Raw genomic sequence first — 20,188 nt, forward strand, 5'->3', positions numbered from 1 at the left:
GTGCTGTATCACTCTCCCACTTTCTTCTGCTTTTCTGTCCTTTTTTCTGTCAGACAGTCAGGCTCCCGTGTCCACCATCACTACAAAATTAATCACAGAAATCGTTTTTAGCAGAGAAAAACACAGATCTTTCTTCTCACTACTAAATTTAGTCAGGGTGTTGGTGTGGTGGTGGTCAGGGCGTGGTGTTGTCATAGAGACTTAGATGCGCCGTAATTAATTTCTATCCTGCTCGACCTGATTGGGAAGCTAAGAAGTAGAATTAAGGAATTACCTATATTGGTGCTGATAATCTCATTTGAAAATGTAGATTATAACCAGGCATATATCTAAAAGGGAGACTTTTCAAGATCACTTAGAAACTCCTTACATCCCCTTTAATTAAATTCAAATTAACAATAAAACGTCACTCATAGATGTTTCATAGACAAAAGCTCTTTTAATGAAAATCATGTTCTTTTGCCATGTAAAAAAGATTGATCATATGCATACTATCTATAGCTGTAACATAGCAGGCAGTAGAAAAGTTTACAGTTAAAATATTCAGAGCATTCAAAAGCATACGTTTTCTACTGAAACTGACACATTCTCGTACATCATGGACTCACTGTGATTCTAGTTTTGGCTGGTCTCAGTGGTGCTCTTCACTTCCTAGCTACGACTGTAATGTACATATGCAAGCCCGGGCTTTAAACTCCAACCACATTCTGTTCAGATGTATGTACATAGCAGTGCTAGACTTGAGCTGTTTGGAAGATACAGTATGTGTGCTCTGTAAGCTCGACAAATTACGGTGAAATGCATGACTGAAAGGATTCAAAATGTTGGTTTGACCCAAGATAATTGCATAACACATCACAATTTATTTCTGTTTCTCTTTTTATTTTGACATGGCTAAGACATCTGAGAGGTCTTTCCTGTTCATGGTTTGTCACTTAAATTTCTGTGTTTATGGAAGACTGCTAGTTCATTTGCCAGTATGGTGTATGATTAATTCATGTGACAAAGCTTGTGTTGAGAAATGAAAGAAAAGATGAGTTTATGGATATAAGAAAGTGTAAAGTCTCTCTCACACACACAGACACAGGCACATAATATAAATAAATAAATAAACAAGCTGATGTCATGTATATGTCTGATTAATTCAGTCTTTTTCGCAGATATTTTCTTCTTGTGTAAAAACTGGTCATGCAAACAGTACAATAATGCTGTATGAGCTGTAAAGTATTCTGACCTTAAATTATGATCAAAGTGAATTAAGGTGGTTCAACCTTGAAGCAACAGCTAAAATTTGTAGTGGGTAGTTATTGTATCAGACCAAGCAGATAGTTTTAAATGACCCTCTATATGTGTAAATACTGACCAAGTGTACTTTTGTTTTTAAATCTATTGCGTAAAAATCTCCAACTACAACATACTTTACATAAAGCTAAAATGCAGGACTGTAATGTTTAGAAAAACAGGGCTTTAGTTGATAATGGCAATCTTTTAAGGACTTCACCATTATCCACATGTCCACAAGCCTACATACAAACATCTGACACAACGGATGAGGAACATCATGCTTGCAACTCTTTTGGATGCCCTTCAGATCAGGATTTTATCACTACATAAGAACAAGTTCTCAGATATCCTGAAGCTTTTGTAGAGTTAAGTTGTAAATTCAACATATAAGCATTATTGTTCAACACATCAGTATTTCAATAAAGGTTTATAATGAGCAGAACTCTGTGGTGTTAAGATTTTCTCTGTTGGAACGAACATTTGAAATAAACAGCTGTAACTAAATGAATTGTTCTGTGATCTCAAATTCTAAACCAGCCTTTAATCTTGATCCGGCCTTGTTTTTCATTAATGTTTGATATAAATTGAAAGTTTTATGAAATAGTTTTTTTTTTTTTTTTTTTAAAGGAGCACTGTTATATAAACATTAAAAACTGGTTATCTCAAGATTACCTAAGAGCAATGTTACTGCTAGCCCAGTCCTTCTTGGTTCTCAAACAACTTAGAAAATCTGTAGACGGGGTTTGTTTCGTAACTGGAAGAAAATCTGTTCCATGTGATAGTTTAGCATTTTTTTCACCCACAAGTACTTTCCCCCTGAGCTATGTGCAGGAACTAAGGTCTACATTTAGTTCTAGAGTACAGAGACAACAACTTAAGCCCTGAAAACTACTGGAGGTCCAAAGACTTTGGGAGAGCCTTCAAGGTGAATGTGTCTGATTGGTGGAGCTCCCACAGGGTTTTTATTTCACCCTCTGTCCACAGTAAGTTGACACCCAGCTGTGACCGACTTGGTTAAATAACACTCAAGTAATGGTCTTTTTTGAGCCTGATAGTGTGAATGTGTCTGTCAGCTCCTGGTGTTACAGTTCAAAGAGTGACCTTGTAAACCAGAGACCTTCAGCTGAACGTGTCAGTGGATATTACATTTACAAAAGCTAGGTTGCTTTATCAGTTTTACTACCCTCTACTGGTCTGATGGTGTGTTGCAGTTTTTTTTTTCTCTCCAAACATCACCGGGCTGATCAACATAAATCGCCCTGAAGGAAACACAGACAAACAATGTGCCATGTAGTTTCTAGGAATGTTTATCAGACAGTAAAAGTTCCTGAAAATTCTGCTAAAAAAAACAGTTAAAAAAAAAAGACTTGGGCCTTGTAAACACGTAGCCAGGTATTTTGAAAAATGACATAAAACCTGTGCCAGCCAATCAGAATGAACTCCTGTCATTCAGTTGTGAGTCAGTTTCCTGGCGTTCAACTGGAATACAAGTCCTTTGTGAGCATGGAGAGCCAAAAAACTGTGTATTATCAGATTCAACTAGCTCCGGGTTGATGTGGTAAGATTTTTAAAATATGCCTGCTTTGGTCAGGATGCTAAAATTTCTAGCGTTATGCTTCAAATGATCTTAAAGCATCCAAATCAATTTTCAGTCATTCTATTAGTGAGTGAGCAGGCGTGGTGATGCTCACAGGCTTTAAATTAAATGATTCAATGGAGATTTTCACTGACCCACACTTTAAGTGTTTTCAGTCTTACAATATGATCCTGATTCTGATTCTGATATAAAGAGCATTCTGTGGAGGTAATAACTGCAGTCCTCAGCAAGCGACTCTGACACCTACAGTAGATTAAGGTGGTGGTCCTGATAAGATTATTCTTTTAGAAATAAGCTTTGGCATAAACATTGGAAGTAAAAGAAAAACCGTATACAACAAAGAGATGGTGAATACAGCAGATTTAACAAACAAACAAACAAAAACAAAAAAATGTGTAATTTCTTGTGGAATGGTGCTGCATTAAAATGTTTGACAACAATTAAGGTTTATTGTTAAACTAATAGATAAATTAGTCTGCAGTGACTGGTCAAAGCTTTGTGGCGAACTCTTCATGGCTGGCAGTACAACACGCAGTCGAACACTCCAGAAGTAAATGAAGGGGAAGACTGGTGGTGTTGTTTAAGAAAAATGCTCACTGGGGGAGGAGGAGGAGGTGTTAAAGGGGAGAGAGTGAGAAAAGGAGGAGGTGGGGTGAGAGGGGAAGAAGCTAAGATGAGCAAAGGGAGGAGGGGATGTGAGGCGAGAGGAAGCATGAATAATCCATTGGCGAATCACGACAGGATTAAGACAAGGTAGGAGCCAAAAATACCCCGGGCCAAGGCAGCTTGGTGCAATAACGCTGCAACAGAGCACAACACGACAGCAGCCACTCCTGCTGCCAGTCTCCACCAGCTCAGGAAGTGAAACGTAGGGGGGATTATCAAAAGCTACTATAACATGTCTGTGTACAGTAAAACATCCAATGCAGAGCTCTCACACGGTAGGCTTTTCTCAATGTCTGTACTCTGTTTCTGATTCAAACTTTGAAAACATGCTACTCTCCTGTCTGGCATTGTGTTTATAAACACAAAAATCATCCAATGATATTTTAAATAAGCAAAATCTCAAATGATGATACAGGATTACCTTTTCTCAGGCCTGGAGCTTACTAATGTTATTTTCTACAAATTAAACGGCATTTTGCAAAAACACAGATCCTGTCTTTGTGGGTGTGTGGAGTGTGAAAGACTCCCACAAGCTTAACATCATATGGCAAACCTCAAGCAGAACATTTTTACTGCTTTCTGGGAAGGATTTAGTGTCTGGTTTTCAGTGTCCATGACTGATTTCATTTTTTGTCTCTCATTTTAAAGGATGGATAAGTGTTTCTACAGCTGCTCTTAACCTTGATCACTTTAGTTTTCTTTATTTCAAAAATTAAAACATAATAAGTGTCACCCTAGTATAACTACTAAATACCTTAGTTCACCTTTACATGCAATTCGGTTCTGAAGTATTTTCACTTGTTTCAAGTCAAATGTCTAATTGTTTAAATAACTGCTGAAAAGTGAGAATAATGTGGCCTTGATAAAACTGAGGTAACTTTTCTTCCCTTTTTTGTTTTCTTTTGTTTTTTTTAGATTGAGTCACCTGTAAATAAAACTAGAGAATCTATTCAAAGGAAGGTAATTCCAGTGAGAAAAATAACCTGCTGGTGTTCTAACTAAAGACTAAAGATGTTTTTCAACCAGAAAAAGTTCCTGGTAAAACATCCCCCAGAACTTCACGGTTCCTGTGGCCCATTGTTTCTCTGTGTATCCACCATGTGCTGAGGAATAGGTAGATTATCCAAATCAGGCCAGTGATGTATGGACTAAAAATAAAAGTAATTGCAACACATCACTAGACCAGTAGGAGGCAGTAAGGCAACAGAGAAGGCTATTCACTGAAAATGACACCATGAGAAGAGAGACAAGGCAGCATTGCTATGTAAAACACCACAGTTAGCCTGTTAGCATGGAGGATATTTAGCCTGTGCTGGTTTTGATCGTGATTTATTTGTCGACACTTGAGAGGAGACAAGCACTAAAGCTGTCACCAGTCAAAGTTGCACAAAATGCTTTTCTAACGCATGGAGACAGCAGAGATCAACGGGTGTTTTGGCTTGATTGTTGATTGGCAACTTTGAGGGAGATGGATCCTTCTCAAACACTTTATATTTTCATAAAATACTGATCTGATGAGGATATCTCGACACATATATGAAACTAAACTTGGATGCATTCCTAAAAACTTGGTCTGTTTGAACAGCTGTTGTAAACTGGATATCCACTGACACGTTCAGCTGAAGGTCTCCAGTTTACAGGGTCACTCTTTAAACTGGAACACCAGGAGCTGACACAGACACACTCACAATATCAGACCAATAGAAACCAAGCCAGTCACAGCTGGGGGTCATCCTAATGTGGATGGAGAGGAAAGAAAAAAAACACAATCAGAAATGTTCAGCTTGCAGGCTCCTCCCCGAAGTTCCTGGACATATGAAAAGTACTTTTTCCAGGGCCATTTTTTGGGGGGAATTTATGACTTTAACACCAAATTTAGACCCTATCCATCCAATCCAAAAGCTTGTAACTCTGAGGAAAGTTCCTGTGGTTGAAAAACACCTAAACATATTTGACAGTGCTTCTACCCAGTCTTTTTTTAAATTAACATTTCTCCTCCCTGGAAAACTTGTCATCATACCACCAGCTTGAATCCTCTCAAATTCAAACAAGGGCTTTTCTTTATCCTTTCATCCTAACACTTCTTTAATATTTTCCAATATGTTCTTCTGTTTTTTTTCCCAGTCACTCTGTTTTACCCAGTCAGATAAGGTTTCAGCCACATGATGAGGAGCAGGAATAAACTAAATGTGATTTTACTTCTGCTAAGGCCCAAGAAAGTAACTACAAAAAAAATCAAACAAACAAAAAATGTGTGTGGTGATGTGCTTGTGAATGATTCAGGGCCATGAAGAGCTGGTGAACACAGAATCTACATGACACAGGGAATGAAACTACAGGCAGTGATCTTCAGCTCAGTACACCTTCACTTGCCTACATTGACAACACACTCACAGCACACATCTGACTACTCCATCATCTCATCACAGTGTAATTGACTGCACTTCATAAAAAGACACAGTGGCATCCCGCTGACTAAAAAACAAGGCTGTGCCTCTGACACGAAGAGCACATACTGGAGCAGTTATTGGGCGTTCACAACAACCAAAGGAGGAATGCCACTTTGTTTGAGAAACATTTTGTCAGAGACAGAGAGACAGCTGCATTAATCATGACTGCACCAGAGCCCAGGAGACTCTGCAGAATCCAGTCTGGACCATATTTTTAGATGTAGCCTATTTCCAAATATAGAAACTGTATTTTAAACTCATTTCATTGTCAACCTAAAAGATTGCAACAAGAATATTCTTGATCCCAAATGATAAAATATTCTCTAAATATTTGTCATAAACTGTTAGCTAGGTTTTAGTACTCAGAAGGCTAAATAACATGGATATATTCATACTGGATCTTGTCCAGCAATTCTTGTGATGTGTGGAGAAACTTTAGGTTAGTGGTCCCTACAAAGGAACTTAAACCATGAGCAGTGTTGATGATTGCAGCAGTGTCAAAGTTGTGTTCTTTTCATTTATTTTTGAAGGTGAGTCGACCCCAGAGCTCAAAAAATTTAGAGCAGCTAGAATCATAATGAGAGTGTGTGAATTTGAAAACATGCCAGATTCCCAAATCCTGAATTTTCTACACTGGCTTCCCACCGGTTTCAGAATTCAATACAAAATCTTCCTTCTCACACACAAATGCATCTGCAGCACCACCTTGAGACCCCTCAGATACAGCGACTCAAACGGCCTCCTCACAACCAAACCAAGCTTTGTTCAATGGGGGAATGTGCTTTTCTACGCCCTGAACACATACAAGCCTCACAGACAGTCGAATCATTCAAAAAAAACAAAAAACAAAATCTCCTCTCTTTCAAGAAACATTTAATAAAAACTGAACATTAGCTACTCTGCCTCTAGTTGCCTCCTCTTGAATTTTGCATTTAGCAGACCTCTGTTGTTTTTAACCTGTTTTATTCCTGCTACTGTTCTTTATCTGGTTTACTCTTGACCTGATAGTATCCCTGTTTTTACTCTTATTTTGTGCTCCTGTTTATAGCACTTGGAGATTTGTTTTAAATGTAAAGTGTGTTAAAATCAAGTGGCAACCTGCGGTCTAAGACGCGAGACAATGCGGAAGTGCACAAATCTTCTGTTTCTGAGTGTCTGCATAAGGCTGGCTCCAGAAGTACCGGAAAAAGCTGTTTTCAAAGCAGAGTTTAACCTATTTACAACCTGATTCAGAAAACTTCTCCTGTCTAAGTCACTAATTTTACTATTGGCACACACTGTTCAGGGGGTGAATTTTTTTTTTAACAGTAACATGGCAGTTCAGAGGATATTAACGTCCCAAGCTCGACCAATCAGAGGCACAGCTCAGGGTCACATGACTGACCAGCTCGGCTCCCTATAGTTGTAAACAAAACCATTGCCACTACCAATAAAGCAGCTATAACCAATGTGCTTCAATTACCATTCCAAAAACAGACAGGTGACATCGGGGAGACTACGTCCATGTTTTATACAGTCTATGGTTAAAATAATTGTACTGTAATAATTATTCATATCTTAATTGAGAATAGCTGAATGAGGACAGTTTAATTTTAACTCAACCACAACAGACAGATAAGAATTCATCACCCGATGTCGAAACATTAACTGTTGGGGATTCGCGAGGTCTATTCTTGAAAACTATTCATACATAATTTTTAATCTTGTTTATTCAATACAATTTGCAAACAGATCTGTATCACAAGTTAGTAGCTGGGGTAGCTGCTAACTATGGGGTATAAACCCCAACAGGGTGGGCAAGACCCCTCATCTTTGTGTCAGGGGTTTATATCCCAAAGATCCCTCCTACCAAGGGGCCTGGTTCAAAAACGGCTTGGGTCTGAAACACTGATTATGCTATCAGCACACACTGTGCAGTGAGTGAATTTTTTTTCTAACTTGGGGTTTAGAAGTTATTAGGATTGTCTGATTGTCCAATCAGAGACCTATAGCTGTTAGAAAGGGAGCTCACAGCTGGCGCCATATCCAATGTGGCTTTGTCCGCAGATTCGCCTCATTTAAACGTGTTAGGAACAGAAGGATAACGTTGCGCAGACTACGTCCATGTTTCATACAGTCTGTGCCTACTGTGTATACATTATACCTTACAGCCAGTAGCTAGAAGAACCATCAATCGTAGACAGCAGCTGCTTTGAAGCAAATACGCTTTGCTTGAAAATGTAATCCAGAACCCTAATTTTCTTTAACTATTCACGGTTCACACGTGTAAGGCTAATTGTTTATTTAAACCAGTCATTCATCAAACTCTCTGTCAGTTAATTCACAGTTAAAGAGAGACCTGACCACGCAAGTGCTTCAATAGAAACATCTTAGTTCACTCCTTTCAAACTGAGTGGCATACCATTTTTCTGATGTAGCATACAAGGCTCGGACTTTAGCGGGATAAAACTGTAATATTTCAAACACTTGTCTGTAAAACACAAATGTGTACAGATGGATGACACATCATACCTTTGTATGCTATCATAGCTTTTTTGGCGTGGATGGGCTAAAGTTGAAGAAACAGGAGGGCCAAAAAAGAAAGAAAATTTTATTTTGATATCTGAATCTTTATATTTTAAAAAATAAATGCAACAAGTTAGCTTAAAAAACATATTAAAGACTGAAATGTAAATTGTTGTATGTATGTGTTACTAAGTGTAAATTAAGCTACTGTTATTTCATATGACATCACTTCCTTTTCAGGTTGTTATCTCCTGCACAAAGTTGAAACCTTAGGAAAAACAAAACAAAACATCGGGATATCATTACATTAAAGTTTTGATGAATGAAGGTGGCATGAGTCTGTTGACACACAGAATGGATGAGTTACAACGAAGCAGCAATTTGTCCTCTACGGCTGTGATGGAAATGTAATAACATAATGCCGCGCAGATTATTCAAAAAGTAATAATGTCATTGCATATTTTTATTGCCTTGTGTTGTAGAATTATTGTGCTGAACCCTGTTATACAAACTGATTATGTGCTGGTGCATGGTCGAGGGACTTGGCATGCCCAAGCAATGACTTACAGGATACCAATAAAGTCTTGAAATATGTATTTCTATTTGAAGCTGGTTTCGCTTTTAAATATCGTGCATTTTACTTGGAAATTCAGGTATTTTGAAGGTAACAGATTCTCAGACAGCTTCATCTAACATGTGAGTTACAGATCACAGATCACAGCCTCAATACTCCATAAATCCATGTTAATATATGTGCACCGAAGACTGATTTAACACCGTAAAGTGGTTGTTTTCAAACAGATTTTTGATTTTTTTTTTTTTTTGTCACCAAGGAAAATGTGCCACAATAGAAAACATCTGTTTAAAGGCATGGCCACCACATTTTGTTTCTGAGGAAAAAAGAAAAAAAAAGTCTACGATGCATAATTTAAACCACAGCAGAAGAATAAGGTGACAGATACAGCATCATACCAGTATACAAGTAAAATATACGGTGGTACAGAAACATGTACTACTTCAGGTCTGCAATGCTCTGTGTCTGAAGTCAGACATCCTTTAGAAAAAACAAAAACACATGAGTAAATATGATGAGGAAGTTTTGTCATTGTGAGCAAATCGTGCTAGATCTAACTGCTCCAAGCCATCGGTCTGTTGTTGTCAAACATCAGTATGAACCCATCAACTGAATGCAGATTATAGTTCGGTCGAAGTGAGAGCTGTGTGTGTAATACTGTTAACATGTGTAAATAAGCATAACATGTAATATAAATTAGCAGCTTAAATAGTTTTTTAAAACTTTGAATAACACTTTTGATTTAAAAATATATATAATGATAAAAGAGGCCTGTTTGGAAAATTGACCTCTTCTGGAGGAACCAATCAGGAAGCAGACAGTGTAGCTCAGGCCTTTTTTACACGACAACATTTCATTGAAAACGCTAAAACTGTGTTTACACGTAAACGCTGTAGTAAGCACGCCAGGCCTGTAGGTGGCGCTATAACTGTCTTGTACAGAGATCTCCACAGAAGTAGAGTTGGGCTGACAGTTTTGTTGAACTGGCGTATGTGCTTAAGTGAAGTGGTGCATGATGTCATCGTTTCCACTGAAAATGCCGGCTAACTGTTTACACAGCAACAGTGGCAGCAGCGCTTCAGAAAAATTCCACTCTGGAGGCTGTTTCCAAAACACAGTTTCTATGTTAATGCGAGGCTGAAACACAACAATACTTTAGCGTTTAACCCCAAAACTGTTGTCGTGTAAACAGCTCCTTAGCTAGAAAGAACTGAGAGACAGACAAACAGGAAGTAGGCTTGGTCTATTTAAGGGATTTATCAACAAACAGAAAGTGTTCAAGCCCATCATTTGAAATGGGATTTACTCAGAATGAGACAAAAAAAAAAATAGTTTAACATATCAGGTTTCATAAGCTCCTTAATGAACTCAGTCGAAGTACAATGCTGTCGACATAGTTTCAACACATTTCTTAAGATGCTACTGAAATACACAGTCGGCGTATCAGACAGGCTTCTGCATTTGGAGCGATGCTGACTCCAAAACAATGACAAGTACCTCGCATGGCTGGGTAACACTTCATTGACCATACTACCTACATACTGCCAAGTTTGTCAAGAAAATGATTTGCCAGAGTTGGCCAAATGTCTGAATACCATTAATTGATAATAATAACCCCATCTATATTTTTATTTCATACCCACTGGTTTGATTAAAGTGAACACAGCCTGACAGACAGTACTGCCGTTTAAGGAAAGGCTGCTCAAGGCCTTCTTTTAATGTGAAGATCAAGTAGATAACATAAAGGAGACAGACACACAAACAATCAATTTAATGGTGGCCAAAGCTTTCCATATAAAAGGTGAACTAGCAATAAACAGCGACACTGTGTCGTCAATAAAACCTAGTTCACTGGTAACATTCCACTATTTATTACTGGCCTACTGTGTTCAACTTTTTTCCCTTTTGTTCTTTTTTTAATAAAATCCTTTTGATAAAAATCTTCATTTTCTGTATTTTTTCTTCTTAAAAAATATAGAAAATAGTATTTTACAGTTATTTTACAGATGAAATGTCCTCTGGCTTTTGTTTAGGTACAGTTATGACTTATTTTGCTCTTTTGCGGCACATGGCGCTATAGAATGCGTTGAATCAACAAAAGAAGTCTCAACAGCGTAGCAAAAAGAAAGAAAAATGTGCAGACCTCATACAGTAGAAAAAAATACATGCATACGATACAGTGCCATGCAAACACAGTCCAGTATGGGAAGGAAATTATTTACGATTTGCATTTCTTTCCTTTGTTTTTTTCCAACATGTCATTCCCTTTGTCATACATGGCATCACCTTTACTGAGCGAGCTAACTGCAGCGGCTACAGGAAGTCGCTTCTCATAAACACTAATTAGGGAAATGGGTTTTAAAAGGGTCTTGTCATTGCAAATTCAACATTGTAGATTATTTCTATAAAAGCAGGGTATATGTTTGTTTTGAAGCTTGACAGTAGAGGGTCATTGTTTTTCACTTTTGATCTCTTGGTGGGGTTTTCAGCTTCGCTTCCAAATAAAGGACATTCCTCTCCCTGCACGACTTTTCATTCATTCAAACATAAGCATTTCTCTCTCTTCCAAATCAATGGTAGTTGTATTGTTAGACTGATTTTCTCAAAGGCAGCACAAAGACACAGAACATCATGGTCCCCACAGTGACAGCCCTGCAGAGCTGGCCAATCCTTTCATTGTCCAAAGGTATTGATCGGTTTGTAATCAGCCACATCTGCTCACATACGGGCCTCTCAATCACATACCACCAGCAAAGATCTGCCTGCCAGAGGTCAGAGAGAAGCTGGTGTCTGTCAGGACTGCTGACCTTGTCTCATTTTCTTTCAAGTCTGCAACAAAAAGTCCTATTGGTCCACAGTATGCAAATGAATACAGTTAACCCCTTGTGCAGACTGCAGAATGCGTGTTATTTAGAGTTTAGGATCCAGGTGTTACCATATACGCATGGCCAGCTTTAAGCCCATGTTTCAAATAAAGAGACTAGGTCTTGACAACACTTCCATGTTAGTTAATTTTCTACTAGCCTCTAGCTTCTATAACTGTAAGGTGTTATTAACTGTTATTCCTGCCCAGATCTTGATATAAGTGTTTGAATCCTTTATAATGATTTTAAAATTAAGCATGCACATTTCCTAGCATGGCCTCGGATAAAGATCACATCTGTGTCCTCCTTGTGTTGCATTCACACCATAGACTGTAAAAAAAGTGGACGCCCACTTGCTCGGCTCGAAGTGAGGTCTCCACAAAAACTGCTCCCCCTGGTGGCTGGCTGCAGTATAGGTTAAAAAACAAAGCTTTCCAGCCATCCCAGATGGGCTGTGGTCAAACTTAAAAAAAATTAATACTCCTCGTAGAAATGTTTCTCACTCAGATTGTTGTGATGATTTGAAGATATCATTTGTCTTGTATTCAAGTCCTTTTTTTTCCGAAAAGTTTCATTTTTTTTGTTTTCATGTTTTCATTTTTTTCCGGGGATTGTAAAATATGTCGGAGGTAGAGACAAAAAGTGATTAGACTCTCAAAAGAAAAAAAATATGTATTATTTTTGTCACCCAGCTCCACTCAGATTCTCCCAGAATCCCTCATCGTCTCTACTGCGCAGACTCTGGCTGCAATTGCTGCCAATGGCTGTGCCTGTGTCGGGGGTATTTTGGCTTCAAAACTGTACAATGATAAACGGCGAAGCCACGCTGTCCACTCTATATACAGTCTAGTTGAGATTCTCTGATGAAGTATGACTGAGTGAACCATCAGAGATTCACTCTTCTGAACAATGGAAAAACTGATTTGCATCTTTGGGCTCTCACAAATGGAGTGAGTTCATTTTGGCGTTCATGAGCACATGAATCAAACCGGTACTCGTGTTTGGTGTGAACGCAACACAGGACTGTGTCTATACATCTACCCAGTTAACCATATGTACTTTGGTCAGTTGGAGGCAGTGTTAACATGCTTGAAACACCTCTGGACTAATCCTATGTTTTTTAGTATATTAACAAACAAAAGCATGTTATTTATACGTCTTTGAGAAAGCCAGCAAAAACAAGCATTGGCATTTTGTTTCCAGTTGCTAATAAGCGGTTACTTTGTCTATCTGTTGGACCAAATGTGTGGAAAGGGCTCCAGCTTTAAAACCCTGCCTCGCTCTTAGACAAGGTTGGTGTGAGCGGTCAAAGTGAACCACGGCGCTAAGGTGTGGGCTGCTGAAGTAAAGTTGAGGTGAGTTGGAGTGACCTGGAGAGTAGGTTGATAAATCATTGTGACATTTTCATTACAACCAGCCCCTTTCAGTTTGCATGTATGACGTCTGGTCCATTAGCAGCAAAAAAACATTGTACAAGGCAGCTTTAAAGGCAGGTCAAACACAGAATACCACGATTGTTGGAGGATGTTCTTCTCCTGTACTATCTCTGGCTATGATGTGCAAGGCTGTGTTAAAGGACCAGAGTTGAAGTGGTTTCTTTTTAATACAAATGTCTGTAGGACTATGTTTTCCAACAAAATCTACTGGTTTTAGTGTCACTTCAGCTCTGTTAAGGTTTTACTACACAAATCAGCAACAGTGTACAAAAAGTGCTACACCTAATGCTTGATTTAAAGCCTGCTTTATAATCTGCTTCACAAACTTGAAAAACATTACTCAGCAGCTCAAGTAAGTCATGATTTATGGTTGATTTATATGAAAGCTTAAACTTACTGAGAGTTTTTTCAAACTGGAATTAGTCCAGAATAATCTGTATATTGTTTGGCACCAGTATAATATGGATGGGTCTGAAAAACATTCAGGCCTGATCACAGCCACAGCTTTATGAGTTTATCATACAGACATTCACACTGACAGAGCCTTTTCCAGTGTCTGTGCACACTTATCAGTTTTGGTTTTACTGTTCTCAAGCAAAAACTGATCAGAGTTTTATTGGGATGTACTCACTGCCTGTCAAACTCTGCTTCACAACACTCCTGTATCAGGTCCTTCTGATATGCTGCAGGCCACCACAGTTTTGTTACTGACCTAGGACCTATCGAATAACACAGCAGTGTTTGCTTCCTGCTAATATAAAACTTGATACTTCTACGTACACAACTCAGTGTGGAAGATAATTCTCCATAATAAGAACCGTGTGTGCCATCTGTGCGGTTCAGCTGTTTAGCTATTTATAATGAAAAGCATGTGGAGGGCCGTCTTTCCAAGGTTTCTCTTTCTTTAGACTTTGTTTCTTCGGCTATTATCAAAGTCTGAAGTTATGACACTAACCACTTTGATTAACTTGTCAGAGTATCCTTGGCTAAACAGACTGCTTCACTTGCAACGGCCTACTTTTGAGAACAAGCCTGCAGGAAATGAATATAGCTTTGCTAAGAGTTAAATCGAACAACACAGTGTATGCTTACAATTGACTTTCAAGATTTAGCATCTTTAAATTGTGGTACGTATTCTTCATAAAGCAAACAGAGAGGAAAAGACTGGAACATGTGGCCCTGTCAACCATCCGCTGCAACATCAGTCATAGGTGATTAGATCACGGGTGGACGAACTCAAGCACAGGTATCTGCATCTAACGAGCGGTGTGACATCAGAGCCCTCATAGCACTTCTACACGTATATGTATGTATATATATATGTGTGTGTGTACGTGTGTGTGTGTGTGTGTGTGTAGATAAATATTCTACAACCCCACATGCTTCACATGATTGAACAATGTGTCTTGTAGTTCATCGCTGTGTATGTTTCATACTGAGGATGTGTGATGCTCCACTCCCCTGTCCTTTCTGCTTCACATGTGAGTGTAACTACGCCCTCTCTCTGCCGCTGGCTGTGTTGCACTGTTTTTTTTTCTAAGGTGATTGTGGCTTCATCTTTATTTGCACATAGATAGGGGGTCAGATCTGATTACATATTATCATCGGTGACGCATGAAAATGCAAAGTGTGACGTCAGAGCTATCCACCCCTGCTCTGATTACCCAGGAGGTATGTTAACACCAGGCGTCGCCCTGTGGGCGTGTTGCAGTTTGTGCAAATGAGACACACAGTCCAAACTGAATGACTGCGCAGTGGGGCTGCACTCTTCTCCTGCCAGCTGAGCTGCTATGGTTGGGAGTTACCAGCGCCCTATCTGCAAGAGGCATCTTGCCTTCCCTAGCACTCCAGGAGGTACCTCACCAGTGGGAAACACCTGTAATTGACCAATATCTGACAGATACCAGATCCAATCATCATTGCTTAGAAATTACAAACTGCTCAAACATTTGTGACATGATCAGGATTGTCCCTGACTTCAATGCACTCTATCTCATCCCTCTCTCTTTCCCTCTCCCGTTCCCGTTCCCGCTCCCTCTCCCGCTCTTTGCGCTTGGCCCGCTTCTTTTTCTTGTGTCTCTTTTTAGATGGCGGGAAGAAGGTCAGGAAGACGGGCAAGATGACAAAGCAGTGCAGCACAGTGCAGCCTGCAGTGAGGAGGGAGCACTTGAACAGTGTGTAGGTCAGATTGGAAGGCACAAATACCAGGGGCATTATCCCTATCACAAAGCAGGATGTGTTCTGCAAGATAGCCGCCCCGTGCTCCTCCAGTGCCAACTTGATGCACTGCGTCCTCGTGTGCTCGGTGGCTAGCACAAAAGTGTATAGGTGTGGTGCACAGTGATCCATAGCAAAATTGAGAGTATAAATAAGGCACAGGATAGAGATGCTGTCCATGCCAACGTTCCACAGAGTCATTAAACCCAAAACACCAAGCTCGACAGAGGTTACCGTGAGAATGAGCCAGAAGTTCCCCAAGGGATTGATAACCAGAAAAAAAGTGAGGATGAGGATTGTGAGTACGCTGAAGCCTGAGGTCAGGATGGGCGAGATCACAGAAGAGCTGTAGCGGTCCATGAACACAAACGTAGGGTTGAAGGCAATGAACTTGATGCTGTTGATAAGCATTAGTGGACGAAGTTTTTCCAGAAGCTCCACCACTTCTTCACGCTTCTTCTCCGTCGTACGTGCCACCAAGTACATCCGAGAAGCGATGATGTCATACTCATCGGTCTCACGGTTCTTGGAGAATATAATATCCTCGGTGAAGTGCTGATACTCTGGGCTGCGCAGGAAAGAGCCCTTGAGTATGGTGATAAAATCGCTTTTTGTTGTTGCACTCACATTCACCACTCTCAGGTAGTGGAAGAAATTGTCAATCCAGGAGATCTTGTTAAAACCATGACTCAGAGTTTTCAGGTGGTCCTGCACTGTGGAGTTCCAGTACTCAATTGGCTCATAAATGTAAAACCCGATCACAGGACTATAGTTGCTGAAGTATTTCTGCTGGGTCATAGCATAGGTTACACTCGGGGAGTTACTAGCCAGCAGGTTCACTATATTGGATCCATCACTGATTTGTAAACATCCCATGAATGAGAAAGACGCATAAATGAGGTACAGGATGACCACAAACGGTTTGACGTAAGTGTTGGTAATCCATTCTGTGTAGTGCTCGCGTAGAAAGTGCTGAATAAAGTGGTTTTGATAGGGGATGCTATCGTGATGCGTGGACAAGTCATGGCCGTCACTCATCATGGTTTTGAACCATGTGGGCTGACGGTCCAGGTATTCCACGGAGGGAATTTTACAACAAAAAACACTGTGGTAGCGGTTCTGCTCCAGCTGTCCGGCAAACACCAGGCAGGAGCCATAGAAAGAGAAAACATAAAAGTAGTTGACCAGGATGGCAACACACATGCTCTGGCAGAAAATTTTCACAGACTCTATATTTGTAAAAGGGCTAGCTCCCATGCCAAAGGTGATAATGTAAAGTGAGCTGGTCATGGTGTAACACACCATCACATCAGCAAAAGCGTCGGCCACACGCTCCTTGAAGGGCAGGTTTTCCCTCGTTCTCCTCCAGCCTGCCAGCAGCTCAAAAACACCTTTTGTTCCATGACCTGTAAGAAAAGAAAGACAAGACAGTGAGGAATCTGTAAGGAGGAAAATTATGTTGGTCAGAAACTACTGGATTTAAATACTTGCAGGATTACGAGATGGACAAATAAATTCAAAAGATTTTACAAACAACCTTGAGACAATAACTCTTCTCTCAGATCAGTTTCTTTTGAAAACCCCTCCAACCCTCCAGGAGACCAAGCCTGATCCCATACATCTTTTAATATTTCCTATGCAGGACAGCGCTGTGCTGACCTATGAACTGCCTTTGCACTTAGATCTTCCCACACTTGAATTTTGAGTTCTAATCTATTAATGGATTGCTCCTTGAGATGTAGCATCTCATTTTCAAAGGGTCCCTAAACAAAAATAAACATAAGACCACATTATGTATACATAACATATCATAAATACAGACATCTTGCTCACCCACTCCCACAATCAATCCCTACCCACATTAGTATAACACACAAAAAAAATTGTTCAACAAGGATCAGTGGTTTAACCATAAAAAATTAAAAGAATAAAAAACAAATGAATAAAAGAACACATAAATAAAACAAGTTAGAATCATGAGAAAATTTGTTTTGAAGTAAGAGTGTAGTGACATCCTGAAACACCAAAACGAGGTAACAGAGGAAAAATGGATGATTCATATGTCTGAGGGAATATGGACACTTGACTCACTCCAAAAAATAAATTTTGAACAAGCCATTGAGCCTGAATCTTAAGTAATGGTCAACAGTTACAGTTCAATCCTTTAGTGTCTATTTTAAGGTCATCCTTTCTCTTCCTGTTGAGATTGATTAGAAATGGTTCGATCCACTGGCATCATTAGCCTTTATGCTTAACGATTCCCTTGTGTATTATTTTACATTATACTGGAGCAGTTGGACCTTAAAGCCGATGTCTCATGACGTGCCACACGTCAATTATGCCAGTCAGCAGCAGAATTCCCAAAACAATGACAGAAAGATCGAAGTGATGGTTAACTTGAGTTTACTTTACCAAAAGGATGATAAGAGTGTAGGAAGATTAATTATTTTCGTCAGGGGTCACCAACCTTTTTTAGACCATGGGCTACCTCATGGGAAATGAGTAGCACAGAGGGCTACTGGTCTGATAAAAACTATTCAAACAAAAATGCACAGATCACGTTTTAATAACTTCAATCATAGCAGAAGTGGTAATACTATGTGAAGAGACTGCTCACAGGTCAATGGTGATCATTTCATAATGATTTTTACTATAATGATGGTAGTAAGGAGCTCCATTGTGACCAGTGCTGTTTTTTGGGATCATACCTCGCTGGCACCTTAAGCGGTTCTTGTGAGCACCCAGGTTCCCACGGGCACCAAGTTGGTGACCCCTAATTTATGTCCAGAGATATCCAGATCCAGTGACCAATTTTATATTTAATTACTTATAAACTCAATGAAATGTTGTTGACGCAGAAAATCTGTAAAGTTTCCTTTTTGTACACAGTAAATTCACAGGAGGAGTCGATAAGCTAATGGATAGAGAATTTAATTGATAAGCAGAATTGATAACGGCATTGGTATTAATGAAATCTATTCAATACCAGTCCCTGGTTTACAGCCTGTGGTAGAAATGCAGACAAACAATGAGGCACAGGGACCATAGTTCCACTTGTAGTTCCTGTTATTTTAGATGGTTTAAAATAAATTTTTGTGCAACTTTTTTATTATTATTATTATTTTTAAGTGAATACCTAGTAAACCAAGTAGCAGTCATTAAATGCTGGAGCTGAGCTTAGCATGTGGTCTTAGCTACAGATTTTGCATTAGACATAGATAGGGATGGGTACCTTTCATATTCGAAACGATACGGTACTGATCCCCGGTACCTGGCAATCGGTATTCAACAGTACCAATTTTAGGTACTTTTATGTGTTTAAGTGGTAAAAAAATATCAATTTGTTTAACAATAAAATGTTTTTTTTTTCAATTAAACATATTAATTCTTTAATACCTTACCTTATAATGCTGTGTTCATGTCCAGCATTAGAAATTGCCTACTTTTCCACTCCCTCACAGAATGTATTTAGGTATCTAAATATGGTACCTTTGATTTTTTGTGAATCCGTACCAGGTACTTTTGACAGAATTCGGTCAGTATCTCTATAAGTACCTAATTCTGTACCCATCCCTAGCTGGAGTATTAAAATCATATTACTTGTTTTTTTTCCCAATGAGCAAATAAGTAAGAAATGAAAACCCTCAGTGAGCTGCAGCATCAATCAATGATAAAATAAAGAAGAAGCCATGACACAAGGCATGAACGCAGCTCGATGCTTATTAGCTCTGTAGTGACCAACAATTCTGTTTTTATCTGAATGCCAATGGATGCAAAACTGAACATCCAATGATTTATTCTGGCATCCCAGATTAATAAAAAACATAAAAGAGATAACACAGGATGAGCAACCAATCACCACATCACCGTGTGCTGCAGATATAGGGAGAGGTGAGGTGAAAAAAGGAGTGTTTACGACTATTTTAGTTAAACTGGACCAGTGTCGCTGAAAAGTCTCCAAAACAACAACACTCTCACTCTCACTCTCACACATACACACACACAGAAATTGAAATGTAGAAACCCTGATATTTCCACTTCATAGCCATGACTATGTGTCTGCAGGGAAGACCAGACTCTCATTTGCTGTTGCTCTCCATCTTCACCCACACAAAGACTCCCCCGCACGCACACTGTGGAACAAAAACACAGTCGAAAATAAATGACCAAGTCTTCTTCTTTTAACTCCTCTCTTCCTCTATATGAGACTGTAGGTAGCTGAACAGCCACAGTGAAGGCCTCCACACTTGGATATCTGTTTACAGCTCAAAGTACAAACAAGAGGCAAAGCAGATTAAGAATGATTATCAGCATGTTACAATGCAAAAGAAATGTTTGAGTTTAGAAAGATGGATTAAAAAAGGATGGTTTCTCTCCAACGGCCAGATTCATAAACCTATGGCAACTAATCCTTTTTTTTTTTTTTTTGCAAAATATAAAAGATTAAAGGGGCTGTGAGGAGTTTGAAAGTGATCTTGAAAAAGTCTCCCTTCTAGATATATGCCTGATCATAATCCACATTTTAAAATGAGATTATCAGCACAAATATTGCTAGTTACAGCTTATTTTTAAATTGCTACTTCTTAGCTTCCAGT

At 39.2% G+C, this 20,188-nt stretch overlaps 1 protein-coding gene across 1 annotated transcript in view; it reads right to left on the minus strand.

The window, feature by feature from the left end:
• Window positions 1-455: 455 nt before the first annotated feature.
• ptchd4 (patched domain containing 4) overlaps window positions 456-20,188 on the minus strand; it is a 38,640-nt gene continuing 18,907 nt past the window's right edge. Inside the window, exon 3 of the mRNA XM_074684834.1 lies at window positions 456-16,999. Coding sequence (XP_074540935.1) covers window positions 15,318-16,999 — 1,682 coding nt within the window. The 3' untranslated portion in view covers window positions 456-15,317. The remainder of the gene's footprint in view (window positions 17,000-20,188) is intronic.

The sequence above is a fragment of the Halichoeres trimaculatus genome, unplaced genomic scaffold, assembly GCF_033239565.1.
Source record: "Halichoeres trimaculatus isolate MK-OKI-2021-1 unplaced genomic scaffold, fHalTri1.1 fHalTri1_scaffold_13, whole genome shotgun sequence".
NCBI classification, from domain to species: Eukaryota; Metazoa; Chordata; class Actinopteri; order Labriformes; family Labridae; genus Halichoeres; species Halichoeres trimaculatus.